This window comes from Diplodia seriata, assembly GCF_021436955.1.
Source record: "Diplodia seriata strain FDS-637 chromosome Unknown scaffold_4, whole genome shotgun sequence".
Taxonomy (NCBI): domain Eukaryota; kingdom Fungi; phylum Ascomycota; class Dothideomycetes; order Botryosphaeriales; family Botryosphaeriaceae; genus Diplodia; species Diplodia seriata.
Genome location: NW_027117311.1, coordinates 331417 through 350131, shown reverse-complemented (window position 1 = coordinate 350131; position 18715 = coordinate 331417). Strand labels below are relative to the sequence as shown.

Below are 18715 nucleotides of genomic sequence, written 5' to 3'. Positions count from 1 at the left end.
GATTGTATCAAAGAACCGGAAGTACTGACTGTAAACGAAACCGAAACGATCTAATTTCCGACGGTTGCACAAGTCCAGGAGTTCTGTCGAATCGGTTCGCGGATTGTTTTCTTGACGCCTTGCAGCCTGGTCGGTCGGTTACGATTGCAGGGTACCCATGTCTAGTGGCGATGCGCGGGGAAGTGGTGCGCATCCGCGCATGAAGCGCCCTACTTATGTGGACGTTTCTCTCCCTCTCTTCAATCTGCTAACTTCACGTCCTCGTTCCGCGCCAGATAGTCTCTGATGGAGCTTGAGACGCAAATCCTGCCCACCAGCCCGCCCGTCACCGTCTGCTCGAGATGCCGCAGCGCCGGGTTCATGTGTGATGGCAAGTTGCCCGCCTGCACTCCCTGCGAAAGGGCCGGTCACGCTGTTGGGTGCTCCAATACCAATGCTGCACAACCGACGGATGATTCGGTATCAAGTGGTCAGTATTGTCTCTTGATATGTCTCTTCCGCTTTTCTCGACTAGCGCTCTTCCGCTGACTGTTGCTTCAAAGCACTCCGGCGAGCTCGGATGACATTGAGTCAACTCTCAATCTCTCAGGACGAAAGCGACACTCGAAGCGCAAATGCGCCAAAAGTGTCTGCAACGTTTTGGGCTGACGAAGACACCCTCTGCCTCCTGGTGGAAACGGCCAATGGTGTTTGTGTTGCCCGCCGCGCGGACAACAATTTCGTCAATGGAACGAAGCTCCTGAATGTCGCCGGCATGACGCGAGGGCGTCGCGATGGGATCCTGAAGAGCGAGAAAATACGGAGCGTTGTAAAGATCGGACCGATGCACCTGAAGGGTGTTTGGTGAGTTGCCCATCAGCGTATGGTTCTTCGGCTTATCTGACAAGGAAAGGATACCGTTGGACCGAGCAATCCATTTCGCAAATTGGTTGAACATCACCGAGCTGGTCGCTCCGCTTTTTGTTCAGGATGTTGGGCATCTTCTGTGCGACGTCCCGCCAGAAATGCGCAATGATCTGATTGCAGAAGCGGGAAGAAGATCAAGGAATTCCGAAGACATGATGAGGTGTTTGACCATCATCATCCGCCACTCATTTCTCCGCTCTGTGTTTGGACAGTTCCTTGCGGAAACGGGAGACGACGGGACCCTCACAGCTTACCTGGCTATCAACGAGTTCTCCAACGGCTACCAGGAAGCGAAGACGGAGAACGAGCCACTAAAGCTCGATATCATCAGACAGATGCTCGCAGACGCTCGCCAATTGTACAGAGCTTACTTTTCACCTCACTCACCTCGTGTAATGAATGTCATCTACCACTTACAAGAGAGGCTTATGGTTTGTTTTGCGAGGAAGAGAGACGATGAAGAAACATTGAACAAAGTTGCGACCCTGTTTGATCAGGCACAGGACTCCATCTTCAAGCGGATGACCAGCAGCTTTGTTCCTATATTCATGAGGGAATCCAAATATGCCTCATTTGTCCGTCTGCAAGAGAAACAGGAGACAAGAGAGCCAATGACTGGGTCCGGGGCGCATTCGGACTCATCAGCACAATCTGCGGCTAAGTATTGCTATGAGGATGATCAGATCCGGACTCGGAGCAAGGACAACTTCCTGATTGATCGAGGCACGGAAATGATGCAAACACCCCCCACAGTTGACAGGCCACCTGTAATGACCGGGACACAGTCAATTGGCTACACCGGCTCAACTCCCGAAGAAGACAAACCCAGCCCATCACCAGAACCTGCTGCGCCCGGGGGAAGTCTGGATGATCCAGGTCATGAGACCGGTGCTCATGCTATCAAAGTCGATGAAGACCTCATCTCATCCATGGCGAAGAAGGAAGTCGTCAATCGGTTGATGAGAACCTTCTATGAGCTCTTCGGAGAGGAACTGGAGGACTCCTGTGAAAGTGAATCAGGGGAAGACAAATCCGATGTTGGTTCTGTATCTACGGAATCGTCCGAGGAGAGCGGAATTCTCACGCCCAGCGAAACATCCGAGGACCTCGAAGATACCAACAGCAGCGAGAATACTCGAGGACATCAGCAGACCGGCAGCAATCTCGACCCGACCAGCGTCAGTCAGAAGAGAAAAAGCCAAAATGATCGAAGGTCCAACGGCAGTTTCCGAAGGCTTGACGAAGAGGACGAGGACGAGCACGACGACAGCAAGCGTCCGAGGCGGGCAGTCGGGAAACGCCCGGTGGAAACTACTTTGAGGAGATTTGCTTGTCCTTTCTCAAAGCGATACCCTGGTCTGCGCCCAAAATGTAGTGCATGTGTCTACCCAGGATTCAAAACTACACACCGAGTCAAGGAACACTTGTACCGCACGCACATGCGCCCAGTCCGTATCCTCTGCCCGAGGTGCTACACACCCTTCGAGAATGATGCCAGCTTGAGGGAGCATGTGCTCGCGGTAGAGAGATGTCCCCAAGCGGAAAGCCCTCCTGTCGAGGCGGGCTTGGACGAAGAGCAGGGGAGACTGCTGAGGTAAAAAAACAGAAAAGGCGCGGAGACATCTGAGGAAGACAAATGGCGGAAGATCTTCCAGATCTGCTTCCCAGAAGTCCTCGAAGCAGACATACCCTTCCCATGTAAGTCGAGCCCTTCACCATCACTGCACCAAAATTCTCACAATGAGTCGCAAAGATTGTGATCAGCAGCACTCGCCAGACTCAAGGGAGCTTGAGCGCTTCGAGAAATTCGAGCGTGAAAGGCTACCGCAACTGGTGCAGAAGGCGGTGGAACGGGCGGTGATGATGGCACCAGAGCTCAAACTGCTCGAGGAGAAAGTGGGGAGCCACCTTGCCGACATCATCCGCACATGCCAAGACGAGCTCTACGAACAGTTTCGAACCATCCCGGAGTCCAACGGAGAGGGCGAAAGAGACGAACACTTGTCCCATTTTGAGCTTTCTCGTCCGCCGCACCAGACCATCCCCTTTCCCACCGGCAGGACCGAAGTGGCCCAAGCACAAGACCAGCAGTCATCTTCGGCGGCTGAATTCAGTTTCGACATGAACAACCCTCCGTTTTTGTCTCCCCTCTCGGCCCCTCATTCTTCTTCGGAACCCTTTGGACCGAACGATTGGCCGGCGCTGGACGACGTGCTACAGCTCTGGCCTTCTCATTCCTGGAACCACCTGGATACCACGCTTGGCTCTTCGACCCAGCTTCAAAATGCATCTTTCTCAAGGGAAGTCGCATCTTTGCTGACCCAAGATGACAGCACTATGGACAAGGACGTATTCATTGCGAATCTTCCAAACGATCCCGGTGAAGGGCCAGCCGGCGGTATTGCTGCTGCTGCCAAGGCTTCGACGCACAAGAAGGCCGGGTTCGACTACTGGCGCTTCAATTAAGTTTCTTATCTTGCTCTCTCTCGTTGTGGTTGCGTACAAGCAAGGCTTCCCATGATCTCCATCCCTTTACTTGCCATGCGCGTTAGGTAGATATCGGTGTACTGCTGAAGATGGGCAAAAAAAACACGAGAATAAAAAGCCGGGACCGCCGTCCACGCATGTTCGTCTTGTTGATGGGGGAGCCGAATGGCTTGATTGGACACGCGCTGTTGTTTAGCGAACTGAAGGCCCCACAGCCGATGGGCAAAAAAGAAAAACACAAAACGTACAACAGCCGGGATTCCCCAATGGTCACCCACTTGAGTACTAATCGGCCGGTTCGCAGCTTGAGTACGGCTGAGCGGACGGGAAGCCCTATATTCTGCGACCTATGGTCGTACGTGGCAATGATTGTTGATTGTTTGTTTTATGACTGCAAGTTGACAGACTGTTGACTGGCTGTCAACTGCAATGCCGGTTGAGAATCCATAGTATTGCGCCACCAGAGCTTGATGTATCCTTATTCGCTTGCGACAGTGGTTCTGTTTCCAAAACCAGGTATCTCACCGGCAAACAGAGGGCACACGCCAAGTCGCCGACCATTTCTCCAAAAACCTGGACGTCCTCAACAGTCTTCCGCAAAAGGAACGGAATGGAGACCACATGAGCTGCTATGCTGCTTGCAAATCCTCCGAGAAGTCTTGGGGGCTCAGCCCAGCGTTCGCTTGAATGAGGTTCAACCGACATAGAATTTTCTCGAGGAGACCACGGACGACGACGACGTCCTTCTCGGTCGTTTCGTAAGTCCAGAATTTCCAAAGAGCCTGGCTTCTTTTATCCTGAACCACTTTGCACACGGCCTTGAGAAAGTCGCCCCTGTTCGTTTTTGCAGAAAGCAGTCTTCCTCAATCATCATCAGCTTGACCCAGTGCTCGCTGCCACAGGAATTTTGGTGTGTCTGTGCGGGATTCGGCGCTATTGGAGGTTCTCATTTCCATTCTGGCGCTGTTCATTCCCATGGCCTGGGTGAGGCGTGAAATGGCCTTTTATACGAAAAATCCATCGGTGGCAGTCTTGAACTTGGCCCCGACCGGATATTCTTTCCTCGTTCGGAGACTTTCGCCTCTACCGTCTTCTCCACATCTTCCATGATTGTATGGGTGAAGTTGAGACCTGCAACGAATCAGAACCTCCACACGCCGCAGTCACCCAGCGACCATTAACTCGCCTCCCTGGTCTCGGGCAGGTTGAGGTAATTCAAGGATTCTTAACAGATCTGAGATCTCTCGGTTTGTGAACTTCCCTATGGGTTTGGTATTGCTTATATCTCGCGAAAATACAGAAAACGTAGAGAAAGAAACAATTTTTAGTAATTATCTTCCGCAAGAATAACCCATTCTTTGGGTAATAGAACAGCCATTCCATTAACCTCTCAAGTGCGCCGACTACTGTACCACGCACGCCTATGAAACAATACAAAAGCCCCTTCGCATCCCCCCTCTCACTCACTCACTCCGCCGCCGCCGCCGTTCCTCCCGCCCTCGCCAATTAGCCTCGAATCCGCCTCATGCACGACCGCCGAACCAGCCAGCTCCCTCCTCGCCGTATCCTGCAGTTCAGCCGGGCCGCCCAGCGCCATCAACATCGGCGTCGAGCTCGTACCTCGCGGCCCCATGCGAGCCCTCCAACTCCTCGACCGGCCACCGCTGCTGATCGTCCGAACCTGACCCGCCTCTCCCATCACCATCGCTCTTCTGCTCTCCACCACCACTCATGCGTCCCACGGCCGACGACGACTGCCGCTTATACCTGCGCACGCAGAACAACGCCACCGCGCCCGCGACCAGCGCGGTCGCGGCAACGGCGCCGACAACGGCGCCGGCGATGGTGCTGGCGGATGTGGTCGACGAGCTGGACGGCGTCGACGGCGTTGCTGTTGACGTGCTGTTGACGTGCTGTTGGGGCTGCTGCCCGTGACGGCGCCGGCGGCGGCGGCCTGGGCAAAGAGGTTGGTCGGCGCGGCCGGGACGGCGAAGTGTTTGCTGAATATTGTTTGCAGCGCGGCGTTGGACGAAGCCCATCCGCCGCTGGGAGCGGATGCTGTGGCGCCGCCGGTAGGACTGGGGGCCATCGTTCGTCGTCAGCGGAAGACGGGGGAGGGGAGAGGCGAGCGAGCGGCCGGGTGTGGAAGGGAGGGCTGGGGAGGCTACGTACCCTCCGCCGATGACACTGTATATCTGCGAGTTGACGCGGTACGGGCTGGTGTTGTTGGGGTCGTAGTTGTTCAGCCAGGCGTAGCTGGTGAGGTTCAGCAGCCGGATTGGGGCGAAGAGCGAGTTGCACTCTTGCACGTTGATGTTGGCGTCGGCGTCGGCGGTGTTGTTTCTGACGAAGCCGCCGATGACGAAGCCGCTGTCCTCCCGCCATGTCAGATCGCGGCTGTTGTGGCGGCCGAAGCCCGCGCCGCCTTCGATTTTTTCCATGTTGTTGGTGTCGTTTATCTTGATCCAGGTGAAGGATGGGAGACTGAGGACGTCTGAGCCTCACTGGGAGCTTAGCTAGTTATGGTTGCTTGGAGGAAAGGGTGTGTGTCCTCACATATGTCTTCGAATGACTTGTAGGCGGATAGATTCCAGCCGCCGTAGATGGTGATGGTGTACAACTGCGGTCGGGAGCGGGGTTCATCCAAGAGGTGAACAAAACGCGACTGTGAGGCGCCCCTCCGCTGGTGTCCACGCTGTACCATTTCCTGGAGGAGATGTCGTAAACGTCGGCAGTTGTTATTGGAGTATCATCCCATGGAAAGTTATCGCCGTACTCGGATCCTTTCTCGGCCGTCTGTTTGAAAGGAAACATTAGCCCAGCACCGCGGTTGATGTGACACGAGGTGCATACATTATATCCGCCAATGCTGACCAAGATACCCTGCTCTCCGACGGGAACAAAGACCAGCTCGCCCTCTCCTCTCAACGGCCCGGCCGATCCGAAATCGCTGTATGAAAACGACGTGTCGTTCTCCAACGTCAAAGCGGCAGGATTGCTGGAATTGAATCGAAGGATGCCTGGGGTATCGCCCTCATCACCTCCTGAGAGAAAAGAGCAACCGGCGCCGGGAATGCTGGCATGCAGCGCTGCGCGCCGACTACCATGCTGGTACTTTCCTCCACTCACCCCAACTTCCTCCCAGCGGCTGTCCAAGACATTGTATGCCCAAAGTCGGTCGGTTGGACTTATGTCAGAGTCCGGGAGACCAGAGAACACATACAAGGTCGCGTTGTCGTAGAAGAAGACGCCTGATGTGGTGTCCCAGGATACGTCGGACGGCAGGTCGCTCGAGTAAAGTTGGTCGCCTGTGATGAGACCACTGACGGAGAAGCTCTCGTTCAACCGTAGGGTAAAGAGGCTCTGCTTGGGTGCTGCAGCAGCGTCTCCGACGAAGTGATACATGCCGCTCATGAAAAATATCTGGTCTCCAACAATGGCAACTGCCACGGCCTCTCAGTATGCGAATTTCATCATTTCGATCGATACGTACCTCGCTGGTCGGACATGCCACATAGGTTTTCTCCGGCTGCGCTCCAAGGCCGAAACTGCTCGTTAGCTCTTCGTTCAATGTATGCGGCGCTGGCTGCGGCGCAGCTCACCAAGAGCGTGGCGACCAGCAGCCAGCATTGCCGTGCCCAAAAGCTGAACATAAGAATGCGCGCAACCGAAGGAGGAATTGAAGAAGGTCGAGAGCCTCGTTCGCAAGGCGAGAGGGCGAGTGCTTATACGGGCGGCGGGTGCCTATAGCCTCGTTGGCCCCCAAATGGTGTCACCAATCATTCATTTATCTTACCCCTCACATGTACTACACTTTAAATAGCTGCCACATCGCACAACAGGGATCCTCGGTGCTTCGGACCCCACTTTCCAGGCAAGGAGTTGATTGAGATCTAAGCATTCGGCCGACGTGGCAGATCATGCAACCAGTATTCTGCCTTATCTCCTCAACCTGCACGGCGCCCAGCCATTACAGCTATCAGGCTGATTTTGACCCACTCCCTAAAGTTATGGCTTTTCGGACTGGCCGTGGTCTGCGGTAAAGGTCTCTAATTGGCTGATATGGTCGTCACTGTTTGCCATCTCTTCTAATCCAGCGGCAACTACATCTTCGACGCGAGCTCCTCGTCGACGAATGAATTCTTCACTATTGAGCGGATGGATCGGGTGAGTCGGAGCCAGTGCATCGTCACGAGAAGGCGAAAGGAGATGTAATATCGATACAGGAAAGCAATACAGTCAACAGTCATGAAAGATGTACTATCCGGATTTTTTTCGCCATGTCTATTCCCTGAGCCCTCGCATCTCTTCGCAAGAAGCACCATCTCCTGGCATTTTAGACCGCAGTCTCCGTGACTGAAGAAAGCTTGGTAGTAAAAGACGACGATTGAGTAGGCCGCCCAGCCGTATCATGCGTAGCATCCCACTCAGCGACCTCAGCATTCGGAACCTTTCGGAGACGATTACTCTGAGCGCCATCGTCAAGAACAACGAGTTCCTGGCGCAACTGGTAGCCTTTCCACTTGGGAAGGAGCACAGCCCAAAGCCAATAGTAGAGGGCGCAAATGAGCAAGCTACACCGGCGTCAAACTCTGCGCACATATGGGAGAAGGGGAGGAACTGCTTACATTGCGATGCCGGCGACGGCGTACGTAGCATACCAGAAGCTGACGTCGCCGGCGTACTGGCCGCCGGCCGGCGGGTACCACGGCATGATGAGGATGTACAGCTGGATGAGGATGTTGAAGACGATGACGACGTGCCACGCCTTGAACTCGGGCGCGGGCAGGGCGGCCTTGCGTCTGCGCCAGCGCACGACGTAGATGCCGACGGCCATGGCCAGATTGAATGCCGCCGCCGGGAACGTTCCCAGGTCGTTGACTGTTTGTCGATATTGTCAGCGGGCCTGCAACTCACACCGCGTCATCTTGTGACGAGCGCTTACCGAAAGTGAATGCATCGCCGGCGGGGATGGCCAGAATCATCAGGGCGGTCATGGTCCAGATAACGGCATATGGCCCGAGAGGCGTCCCGAAAGGCTTGGTGGAAACCCAGAATGTGGTCCACGGCAAAACACCTTGACGGCCGCACTCTCGGATTTGTCGGGATAGGCCGACGATGACGGCGATCATGTTGCCGAACGAGGCCAGCGCGATGAGGAAGTTGAGGCCGCGGACGGCTTTGCTGTCGCCGAAGACGGCGGTGAAGAACAGGCTGGCGGCCGTGAGGCCGGAGTTCTCGAGCTCCTCCTTGGGGACTGTGATGGGAGATACTGTCAGGTTGATCGCCTAGCCTTCCAGATGTCCTGATCTACTCACCGGCAGCGAAGAAGGCAACGTTGGCAAACATGTACAGAATGTAGACTGTGGTCAGAGCGACAGTAGCGTAGATCTTGAGCGACCTGACGGGATTCTACCAGAACTCGTCATCAGTCAAAGTCCTCTTTCGGATGCAGCGGGGCAGGACTTCATACTTTAACCTCATTGGCAACGTTGAAAGCGTTGTTGTACCCACCATACGAGAAATGGACACGGTACAGAGCAATGGTCATGCCATACGCCGAGGCATTGCTGCTGCCGGACCATGGATCTCGGAAGTTGGCCTTGGGATCCTCGACCTTGGTGTTACCACCCAAAACGACGAAGCCGGTGAGGACAATGAAGAGCAGGGTGCAAATCTTGACGATGCCGACAGCGTTGGAGAACCAGTAGGCGTACTTGGTGTTGAACACAAGAGCTGTGTTGCGTCAGTGTCTGGAAACGAAGCGAGGATTTGGGGTGGTCGTACTCAAAGTAGCAATAGTGTAGCAGGCCAGAGCAGTGCCTTTGATCTGCCAATCCGTTCCTTCGTGCCCGGAAATGGCAATCAGGTAGTTGGCCATGACTGTCGTCCCGCATCAGCCTTCGTGTGTGAAACCATGTCCACCAGGTCCACTTACCAGTAGCGTTTGCACTTCCGAACGAGAGAATCACGGCTTGGACCGCAAATGTTGTCGGGAAGAGCCACGAGGGACGAGGGTAGGCTTGTTCGAGGAAGACGACCTCGGAGCCGGATCGACTGGGGAAGTAGGCGGTGAATTCGAGGTAGACGGCTCCCGATGCAAGACACATCTGCGTAGCCACTAATCAGCCGCTGTTCGTTTGTTCCTTCGGATAATAGATGACCAACCAAGTAACCAAGCGTCCAGTAGACAAGACTGACACCAACAGAGCCAGTGTTCGACAGAATCGAGGATGCTTGAAACTGTCAGTGTAACGCTCTGTCTCAACTGGTGCGCAGGACGTACGTGTAGAGTAGATGCCAGCGCCAATCATCATGGTGATGTTCAGCAGGGTAATCGTGACGGGGCCGACCGAATATCCCAACGGGGAATTGTTCTCGACGGGCGCACCAGACGCATCCTGATAAGTAGGCGGCGCATCGTTGCCCCCCTTCTCGCCAATAAACTGAGAGCTCCCTCCAGGGATCTCCTTCCTCTGGCTCTCCACCACCGTGTCCTGCGCATCGGCGCGACCACTAAATGGTTGCCGCCAATGCATTCCGACGACACGTAACCAAGAGGCAACAAGGTAGAGACGAAAGTGGTTTGTTTTGCAATGAGAAAAGTAACGTCGGTGCTTGTGGTACGGCTTGCGCTCGGGAAAGAACAGAAAAATGCGTCGCCAAAGACTGTATAAATATTTTTGACTTTCCGGCTCCAACTAGGCTTGAATTGACAATTCTACACGAAATTTGCCTGAGCGTGGTTGGCCTTTCCGCTGCTTGATTTCGGCATCGGAGGGGCCAATGGTACAACCGTCTAAAAGTGGAGGGGTTGAACAGGGTGAGGCGATCACAACAGACGTCCACGAAATGGCGAAAACACCCCTCCAAAGCACGACCACGCCGCAGATGAACCACGCATTATATAACCAGAAGAGCCTACTTCGGTTTTGAGTGAGTCCGGCTGTATGAGACAATAGAATCGAATTTCACGATGTCAAGAATCATACATGTTGGATTCTATCGCTCTACTTCCAACTCATTCCTATGCAAACAGCAAAGTGCCGCGCCATCTGCCGGACCCTGCAGCAAATCACGAATGACATTCTCCGGAACACCTTGCCGCATCTTCAACCATTCAGTAACCGGCTCCCTTGCATACGAGGCTTGATCAACGCGGCAAACACGGTGTTTCAACCTACGGCGTCGGATAACTATCGCGGCATTACGTACTACAATTGTATTGGACGGATGCGTTCCATCTTAGTCTGCGCATGCAATATAAGCAGGGAAAGACTACACGCGTACGCAACTTGTGCTGTGGCGTCTGCAGACCATCTCCCATTCCAAACGCCATACACGTCACATGGCTTTACCATCTCTTTCCTGAATCGCGGCGCGCGTTATTCTTCCCAATTATCTCTCAACTGCGTATCGATCCAGCAGCTCCAAGCTCTAGTATTGGAGAGCGGGTAGTGTAGTCAATGTTGCGGCCTGCAACCTGTGGCAAACTTGCAGCTCTATCAACATCGATCTTGGATGCAGCAAAAATGACAGTCCCAGGCCGCCTTGACGACCTGTCTTCTTTTTCGCCATCGGGAGAGAGAATGCAAAGAAGTCAGCAGATGGGAAGGAAGAAGAAACACCGAAAAGGAGAATCGTTCAGCAAACCCTTGAACTTCTCTTTCCCACGGCTTTCTCGCCCGCGGTCTTCAAACTCTCTGATAGCCTCGTCAGATGATAGTGCGTAATGTTGCTGCCCTTCGACATCACTCGCAGACGGAGGAGAAGAAGAGAGAGTAGAAGAAACAAGGAAGAGCAGGAAGAGCAGGAGGAGCAGGAGGAGGAGGAGGACAGGGACCCGCGGCCCTCCTCCTCCACCACCCTTTTACCTTTTCCCTCGCAGCCACAGCAAGACGCCCATCTCGGCATTGCCCGCCCTCGTCATGTTGTCCGCCTCATCCATGACCGCGTTCACGCCCGCGCATCCTCTCTGTCGCTACCCGACGCCATGGTGTTCACGCGATGGCGGCTGCCGTGAGGGAGTGAAGAGTATGCGGGAGACGACGAGGACGTGAACGAGAGATCGGGTAAAGAAACAGGCGGCCGAGGGTTGGCGGAGACGTCCCGATGTCGCGGCCGGGTTGCGGGAGTGAAATGGCCGGCGGAAGTCGCGGTCGGGTGGAGGTGAGTGGCACTGGAAGACGATGAGCGAGGTATGGTTGCCACAAGGTAGTTGGTAGGCACGCGTAAAGGTGGTGGTGGTGATGCGACGGGGCGGAGCGCGTGGACGCGACCAGTTGCCATGCAACACCACGAAAAACCGCGACAGTGGTCGGCAGCGGCAGCCACGGTAGTTGCAATGCCAGAAGAGAGCAGTCCGCACCTCTCCGAGCAAGCGGCCCTCTCCAGACAGCGACCGGCCCGCCGCGCGCGCACCCAAAGATCGATTAACCCCCCCTGCAATATATAATCCGCCAAAGCGAAGCTCCCTTTCAACGAGCACTCCGGTGCAGACTAGGTGAACACCTTGAAGCAGGTTCCAGGTTCGATTCTCTCACGATGCTACTACCTCGTTCTGTTGGGTCACTGCATCAAGCCAGGTTTCAAGCTTGCCCTGTGATATTAGGAGTGTCACCTTTCCGGGTGCTTGTTTTTTGCTTCTTCTTCTTTTTTGCAACCTTCTCTCTCACCTTAATTGCACGCACTATATGCACAAACCCTCTCTCACCTCCGCAGCAGTTTGCCTATCGGTGATGGTGAATTCACTCACTCACTTACTCACCCACCCTAGGTCTCTGTCCGTCACACTACGCTACCTATCTACTCTCTCACCTCCTTTCTCCTACCTACCTCTCCACCGCCGCCGTGCTTCTCTCGCCCTCCTTCCTCCCAGCGGCCGCCTCATCAATTTCGAGCTCACTCACTCACTCACTTACCATTGACACGTCCCACACCGGCGGCGGCTTGTTCGGAAGGAAGAAGTTCACTCTATGTGTATGTGGATTTGGGAATCAATGAAAGAATGACATTCCCAGATGTCAAGACGGCGGGCGGCGCTCGAAGATGATGAGCGACCCCACCGCTGCCTGCCGGACGCTCGTTCTTCTGCAACGAGAAAGCAATGACGATGACGAACGATGTCCGTCACTCACCTATGTATGGTTCCAGATGCTCTCTACCTATGTCGCGGCACCACCATGAGTGGGTGGGCTCATGCGCGACCCAGATTCCCTCCCGCCCGCTACTGTCCACGGAGTACGCATTGTCCAGCTTCACGTCCAACTACACACAATCCAGCCAATCACCAACCAAACACGCGTGCACCAGAGATTTGAAGTACTATGTCATTCCTCACTTGAGAGTAGAGTAGCAATACCCAGTCCAGCGTAGGTTTCCAGAGTTAAAAAAGAAAATGAAAACAAAAAAACAACCGGTGGATGAACCTTTTTGCACCCGCGGCATATCCCATATCCACAGTTATCCAACAACGCCTCAAGCCCGCCCCATCTGCAAAGGCGGCAGGCAGGAAAGAAAGGAGAAAGAAAAAAGTGAGAGGGTGGTGGGTGCCGTAGAACCGCACACATGTAACCTCCTCCCAAAAAAAGACTTCCGTTACTCGTTACCAAAAGAGGAATCAAACTCTGCACTAGAGAGTATCCAAGAGCCCCCGACCGAGAAGAAAGAGAGAGAAGAATAACCAAAAACAGCCAGCCCTGCAAGCGATTTCTCAGCTCGGGGCAAAGATGTGAAAAGTAGAAGAAAACAACGCCATCCCATAATGCCTGCACTGCCCAGCAGAAGTGAAGAAGAGTGGGTAAGAAAATGACAAAGGAAAATGTGGTCGTCGTAAGGATCGGACGCCGCAATCGTCATTAGAGTTTGCCTGCGGCGAGGGGCAAGTAAAAGGTCGTTGTATGTCGTTGCATCTATCTCAAAACAGCAGCAATTGCGATTCCAGTGTTCTTCTTGATGAAGGGACTGGGCGCGTCCGCACTCTCCGGGTCCCACTGCGGGGCGGCAGTTGCCAGAAGCGCGCTGCTGTTCTTCTTGCGCCCAGGGAGGTTCTCGCTGAGCTCGCCGATGGTGATGTTGCTCGAGCTGCTGCTACGGCGGTCGTCCGTCAAGGACGCCTTGCCCTGTGCCAGCTCGACCAGCGTACGGCCCGACAGGTTGGAGGATGTAGTGCTTATGTTGGTCGCGGTGGCGGCCTTCTGGCGGAGAGCTGTGTTGGCGCCCTTCTTGCTGCGGAGAGCCGTCGCTGCCGTGTCACGCGCAAAGCCGGCGTCGGCGACGTCAATGCTACCCGTGCTGTTCTTGCGAATGGGTGAAACTTCTCCAAAGCTGGGCACCTTGGTGCGCTTGCGAGCGGGAGACGTGGCGACCACGGGGACGGTCGAGGTCGGGCGAGGACGGTTAGCGGGAGCTCCGCCCAGGCGGGTGAGGTTAGGCGCCGAGGGGTTGCGGTTCGGCGCAGGACCGTTGCGGGCCTGCAAGTTGCGGCGAGTGAAGAGGTGCGATGCCGGGTTCGGGGCGTTGTTGGCGGCGAGAACCTTGAAGGGATCGTTTTCGGGGCTCTTGCGAGCGCCGCCATTGGTGCTGCGGGGGCGGGTGGGCGATGGCAGCGCGGGAAGGTCGTCATCTTCCATCTCGTCTTCGACCACCGTAGGGCTGGTGCAACGAGTGGGCGAGGCCGGCGCAGTCACGTTGCTGGGCTCCCGGCGCTCGGCGGCGGCAGCGAAGATGTTACGGCGCGTCTTAGGCTCGGCGTTCATCAGTGCGTTGCGGCGAGGGCTCAAGCTGAGACCAGCCAGAGAGATGGGGCCTGGAGATGGATCTGCCATCTGGATGTCCATGGGCGAAGCAGCGACTTCGTTGAAAGCCGTGGTGTGGGCACGTTGGAATCCAGACCTGGCGGGCCTCTTCTCGGGCGTGGCTGCCCTGGGCTTCTGAGGCCGAACGGGCGACTCCTCAAGGGAGAATGAGGAGATGTCAGTTTGCGACGGGAAGTCCGAAGCCTCTCCGACGGTGCTGATAGACTGAGCCGCCTCCAGCGCAGGCGTAAACGAAGGAACTGCTGCGGCGCTCTGCTGCAGCTTGAACGCATGCATGCGGCGCTCGACCTCTTCCGTCGCACGCTTGTTGACCTCGTCATCGAAAGTTTTCCGGAGGCGTTCCAGCTCGGTGTTGATGTGACTGTCGATCTCCAGGCGTGCCTTCAATTCCCACTCACGGCGCAACTGGTTGTCGACTGACACGCGGATATCGTCCTTCTCCTTCTCCAGAATGGCGATCTTGTCCTTCAGCTCCTTCTCGAGCAGCTTCGTCGCATCACGCTCGCGCTTCAACAACTGACCCATGTGCACAACCTCCTGCTCCTTACGCATCAGCTTCATGATGGGAAGGTTGAGCAGTTGCATCGTCTCAGGCCGCTTGGTGTAGTCAACCTTCAGACAGCTCGCAATGACATTTTTCAGTTCCGGAGAATAAACGTTAGGAATGGGGTCAAACGATCCGCGGCGGATTCTCTGGATAAGGTCGAAGTGCGTTTTTGCGTCGAACGGGGGTTTCTGAGCGCAAAGCTCGTACATGATGCAACCCAGGGCCCAGATGTCCGAGGACGCGGTGTACTTTTCCGACATGCAAATTTCAGGCGACATGTAGTAAGGAGTGCCAACGTAGGTGGAAGCAAAGTCGTGCGACTGCATGATCTTGGACAGACCGAAGTCGCCGAGCTTGACGGAATTGTCCTCGCCAAGGAAGACGTTCTCGGGCTTGAGGTCACGGTGGAGGATCATGATGTGCCTCTGCTTTTCCTTGACCGGGACTGCGTCATTGCCCAGCCCCATAACGTTGCGGCCAGCGTCGGGCGGATCCTGGCCGTAGTGGCAGCGGTAGAGAGCGGTGCACAGCTGCGAGAATATGCTCCAGACGAACTCCTCATCGGCGACCTGGCGCTTGGCCTTGAGGCGCTTGATGACGGCGCCGAGGTCGCCATTGCCGCAGTATTCCATGTAGACGTGAAGGTCGTGCGACGACTTCAGGTGGACGCGATCAATGTACTGGACAATGTTGGGATGGCGCAGCTCCTTGAGGATGGACAGCTCTGCCTGGAGCTGCTCCTTCTCCTTCTGCGACATCTTCGAGTAGCTGATCTCCTTGCGACACAGGACCTGGCAGCGGTTAGAGAAGCGAGGGGAGGGGCGCCGGCGCAATTGGGAAACACACATAGTTGTCGGAGCGTCTCCGCACCTTACGGATGATGCCAAAGGAGCCCTGGCCTGCAGCGGATCAGCAATTGGATCGAAGGGGAGCATTCCAGGCGACGTACCGATCTTCTCCAGGACATCGTACTTGTCGTCGTCAGACATGGTGTCTGGAGTGGTATTGCTGTTTGGGTATTGGGTTAGAGGTGACGGAGAAGATGCGGTGACGCTCTCAAAACATGCTGTCGTGGGATGGTGTGGTGGAGGCGGGATGCGGGAGCGGGAGAGAAGTAGTGGTTGGCGGCCGGAGAACGAGAGCTAGAAGTCAAGGGCCTGCTGGTAAACACGGTCGCCGGGGCAGCGGGTCACGTGCTCGGCGCTTGCGTCGCAACCGTCGCTAGCGCGCAGCCGTGCGTCATGGATCCATGTCCCAAGCCTGGCGGGGCTGCAGCTGCCGATTCTCCCCATCACACTGTTCCATGTGCCTGCCGCGACGAAAAGCACAACAAAGGCGCCACGATGCGCTGCACCAACCCTGAAGCCGGCCCAATGCCACGTCCGCGCCGTGCCCCCGGCGCCAGCTCACCTCTGCCTTGCTGCCGTCCAGATTGATCCGCCGCAGGCAAGCTGTCAGGCACCGCGGCCTCTGCCCACGCGGCGCTGTGCTGTCCTGGATTATGTCATCGCTCGTGCATGGCCGGAGACGCGATACGCCACCCTCCCCTCCACGCCCAAGTGCTTTCCTGCAGCACCTGCATCTCCACTTCCCTGCGCCAGCAACCTTCCGCCAGAATGGTCGTCCCGAAGCACCAGCTCGAGGCCGCTCTCCACGAGGAGAACCAGGCCATTCGCGCCGGCAAGTTGAAGGAGGACAATCCGCTCGACCTCAGCGACGATTTCCGTCTGCTTTGCGATGCCTGCCGTCGCGGCGACCTGAAGCTCTGCCAGGAGCAGCTGTCCAAGGGTGTTAATATCAATGCTCGAGACCAATTCGACTACACCCCCCTGATTCTGGTATACTCGCCACTTGCCCTGCCACTCACCCACCCACCCATTGGTTGACTGAGTTCGTGCTCTGTCTCAGGCTAGTCTGTGTGGCCACTATGAAGTCGTGCGCCATCTCCTTGAGTCAGGCGCCCTCTGCGAACGCGACACATTCCAAGGCGAGCGATGCCTGTACAACGCCCTTAACGACCGCATCCGTAACCTTCTTCTGTCCTATGACTACTCGAAGTCTACCGACCCGCTTCAGCCATTCGCTGCCCACGTCACTTCTCTTCTCACAAGAGAAACACCGAACACCTCGGATATCACAGTGGTCGCCGCGGATAGGGAACTGTCTCTGCACAAGTTCATTCTTTCGGCGAGATCACCGTACTTTGCGAAAAAGCTTGCCGAAGCCCCGGACACCAAGACGACCAACTTCTCTTCAGATAAAATTGCGGCCCAATCATTAGAAGCCGTCATTCGCTATCTATACTTTTCGGAAGTCAAGGCGGATTTCGGGGATGGGGAAGAAGAGCAGATCATCCTGACGGGCATAGATAAGCTGGGCAAGAAGCTCCAAATCGACCACCTTTTCCAACACATCCTCGAAAGCAATGACCGCCGGTTAGCTCGCCAACGCCGCCAGGATGAAGTCAACAGGGGAAGAGATCAGATCGAAGACTGGTTCAAAGAACACGTGCTGAAGCACAAGATCACCCTCGATACGGACAAGGCGGACAGTGTAAAGTGGGATCGGGACAATCGGATATTCGCAGACGTCCTCCTCCGGGCGGACGAAGACTACGAAGAAGAGGACGATGAAGGGACTCCAGCGCCATCCACCCCGGACTCCGACGAGCCCAAGGTCCGCAACACCCTCGGCCCTCTCAACGGCATCCCCATCGGCCCCCTCGCGCGGTCACGCTCGCCCTCGCGGCAGCGCCAGCCACGCAAGTCCGTCCTCTACCCGGTCCACCGCGCGATGCTCATCCGCTCCGAGTTCTTCCAAACCATGTTCAGCTCCGGCTTCCGCGAAGCGCAGCAGACGCCGTACCTCCAAGTGATCCCGATCGACTGCACGCCGCGCGTGCTCGAAATCGTGCTCACCTTCCTCTACACCGAGCGCGCCGACTTCCCGCTCGACGTCGCCATCGATGTCCTCTTCACCGCCGACCTCCTCTGGCTCGACAAGCTCAAGGTGCGCGCCGCGCAAATCATCAGCACCCTCGGCAACGGCAACACATCCATCGTCGAGGCCGAAAACCCGCGCGGCGAGACCGCCTTCCCAGAAGACGACGAGCAGCAGCCCCTCGACATCTACGACGTCATCCGCGCCGGCTGGGACACGCGCGTCCAGCGCCTCGAGGAGTTCGGCGCCCGCTACCTCGCCAACCGCCTCGAGCGCTACGTCGACGACCCCGACTTCGCCGAGCTCGTCCGCGAGAGCGCCGCCCGCGTCCACGCCCGCCAGGAAACAGACACGGTCGAGCTCGTCGACGACATCCGCTACTACCTCTCCGAGCGCTTCCGCCTGCGCTTCGAGGACTCCGGCCTCGAGGAGATGATGGACGAGGACGGCGAGCTGGACCCGAACGCCGTCGCCGCCGCCGTCGCGGCGCAGAAGGACGGAGATGCGGGAGAGGCGCCGCCGCCACCCACGACGGGCGAGACGAGGGAGGCAGCGTCGTCGGATGGCGCGGATCTGAAGGCCGCGCAGGCGCAGGCTCCCGTCATCAGGACGCTCGATGGCGAGATCGCCGGCGACGAATTCGCCCAGGACGCCATCAACTACCAGATCCTGCTCGGCAAGATCGACCGGTTGCTGGACAGCCTCAAGCTGGATGCCTGAGAAGGGCGTGGTGATTTTGGATTGGGGCTTGGTTGGGCCTGGTTGGGGGGCTGTGCATAGTAGCATCCATCCATTGCGTGTCTCTCGTATCAAGTCTTTTGAGATTCGACGTGGAGAGGAGGAATCGGCGTTGCAAATGGCTTCCTACATACACACCTATGCCTCCTCCTCCCTCCCTTCTTCCCGTCATCGCTTGGTCTGGTCTGGTCTCGGCATCTTCTTGGATCGGGGATTAGAACGTCGGGGAAAAGAGATATAGAGCGAGTTGGGCTAGCTCGACGCCGGTGCTACCTACCTA

At 56.3% G+C, this 18715-nt stretch overlaps 6 protein-coding genes across 6 annotated transcripts; 3 read left to right on the top strand and 3 right to left on the bottom strand.

Moving 5' to 3' along the window:
* Positions 1–683: 683 nt before the first annotated feature.
* SLS55_003960 (uncharacterized protein) lies at positions 684–2504 on the top strand (the record flags this gene model as incomplete). The annotated part of the gene is made up of 2 exons (XM_066775422.1): positions 684–688; positions 1067–2504. 2 exons carry the CDS (start codon positions 684–686, stop codon positions 2502–2504), a joined length of 1443 nt encoding a protein of 480 aa, XP_066633303.1.
* A 142-nt stretch (positions 2505–2646) lies between these two features.
* Positions 2647–3372, top strand: SLS55_003959 (uncharacterized protein; the record flags this gene model as incomplete). Its single annotated transcript, XM_066775421.1, has 1 exon — positions 2647–3372. One exon carries the CDS (start codon positions 2647–2649, stop codon positions 3370–3372), a length of 726 nt encoding a protein of 241 aa, XP_066633302.1.
* A 4357-nt stretch (positions 3373–7729) lies between these two features.
* Positions 7730–8230, bottom strand: SLS55_003958 (uncharacterized protein; the record flags this gene model as incomplete). The annotated part of the gene is made up of 2 exons (XM_066775420.1): positions 7730–7967; positions 8022–8230. The coding sequence occupies 2 exons, from the start codon at positions 8228–8230 to the stop codon at positions 7730–7732; spliced, it is 447 nt and encodes a 148-aa protein (XP_066633301.1).
* A 76-nt stretch (positions 8231–8306) lies between these two features.
* On the bottom strand, positions 8307–9932 carry SLS55_003957 (uncharacterized protein; the record flags this gene model as incomplete). Its single annotated transcript, XM_066775419.1, has 7 exons — positions 8307–8650; positions 8712–8805; positions 8867–9129; positions 9181–9276; positions 9332–9503; positions 9562–9629; positions 9680–9932. The coding sequence occupies 7 exons, from the start codon at positions 9930–9932 to the stop codon at positions 8307–8309; spliced, it is 1290 nt and encodes a 429-aa protein (XP_066633300.1).
* Positions 9933–13304: 3372 nt separating this feature from the next.
* KIN3 (G2-specific serine/threonine protein kinase) lies at positions 13305–15746 on the bottom strand (the record flags this gene model as incomplete). Its single annotated transcript, XM_066775418.1, has 3 exons — positions 13305–15548; positions 15604–15656; positions 15707–15746. The coding sequence occupies 3 exons, from the start codon at positions 15744–15746 to the stop codon at positions 13305–13307; spliced, it is 2337 nt and encodes a 778-aa protein (XP_066633299.1).
* A 627-nt stretch (positions 15747–16373) lies between these two features.
* SLS55_003955 (uncharacterized protein) lies at positions 16374–18417 on the top strand (the record flags this gene model as incomplete). Its single annotated transcript, XM_066775417.1, has 2 exons — positions 16374–16595; positions 16666–18417. The coding sequence occupies 2 exons, from the start codon at positions 16374–16376 to the stop codon at positions 18415–18417; spliced, it is 1974 nt and encodes a 657-aa protein (XP_066633298.1).
* Positions 18418–18715: the final 298 nt, after the last annotated feature.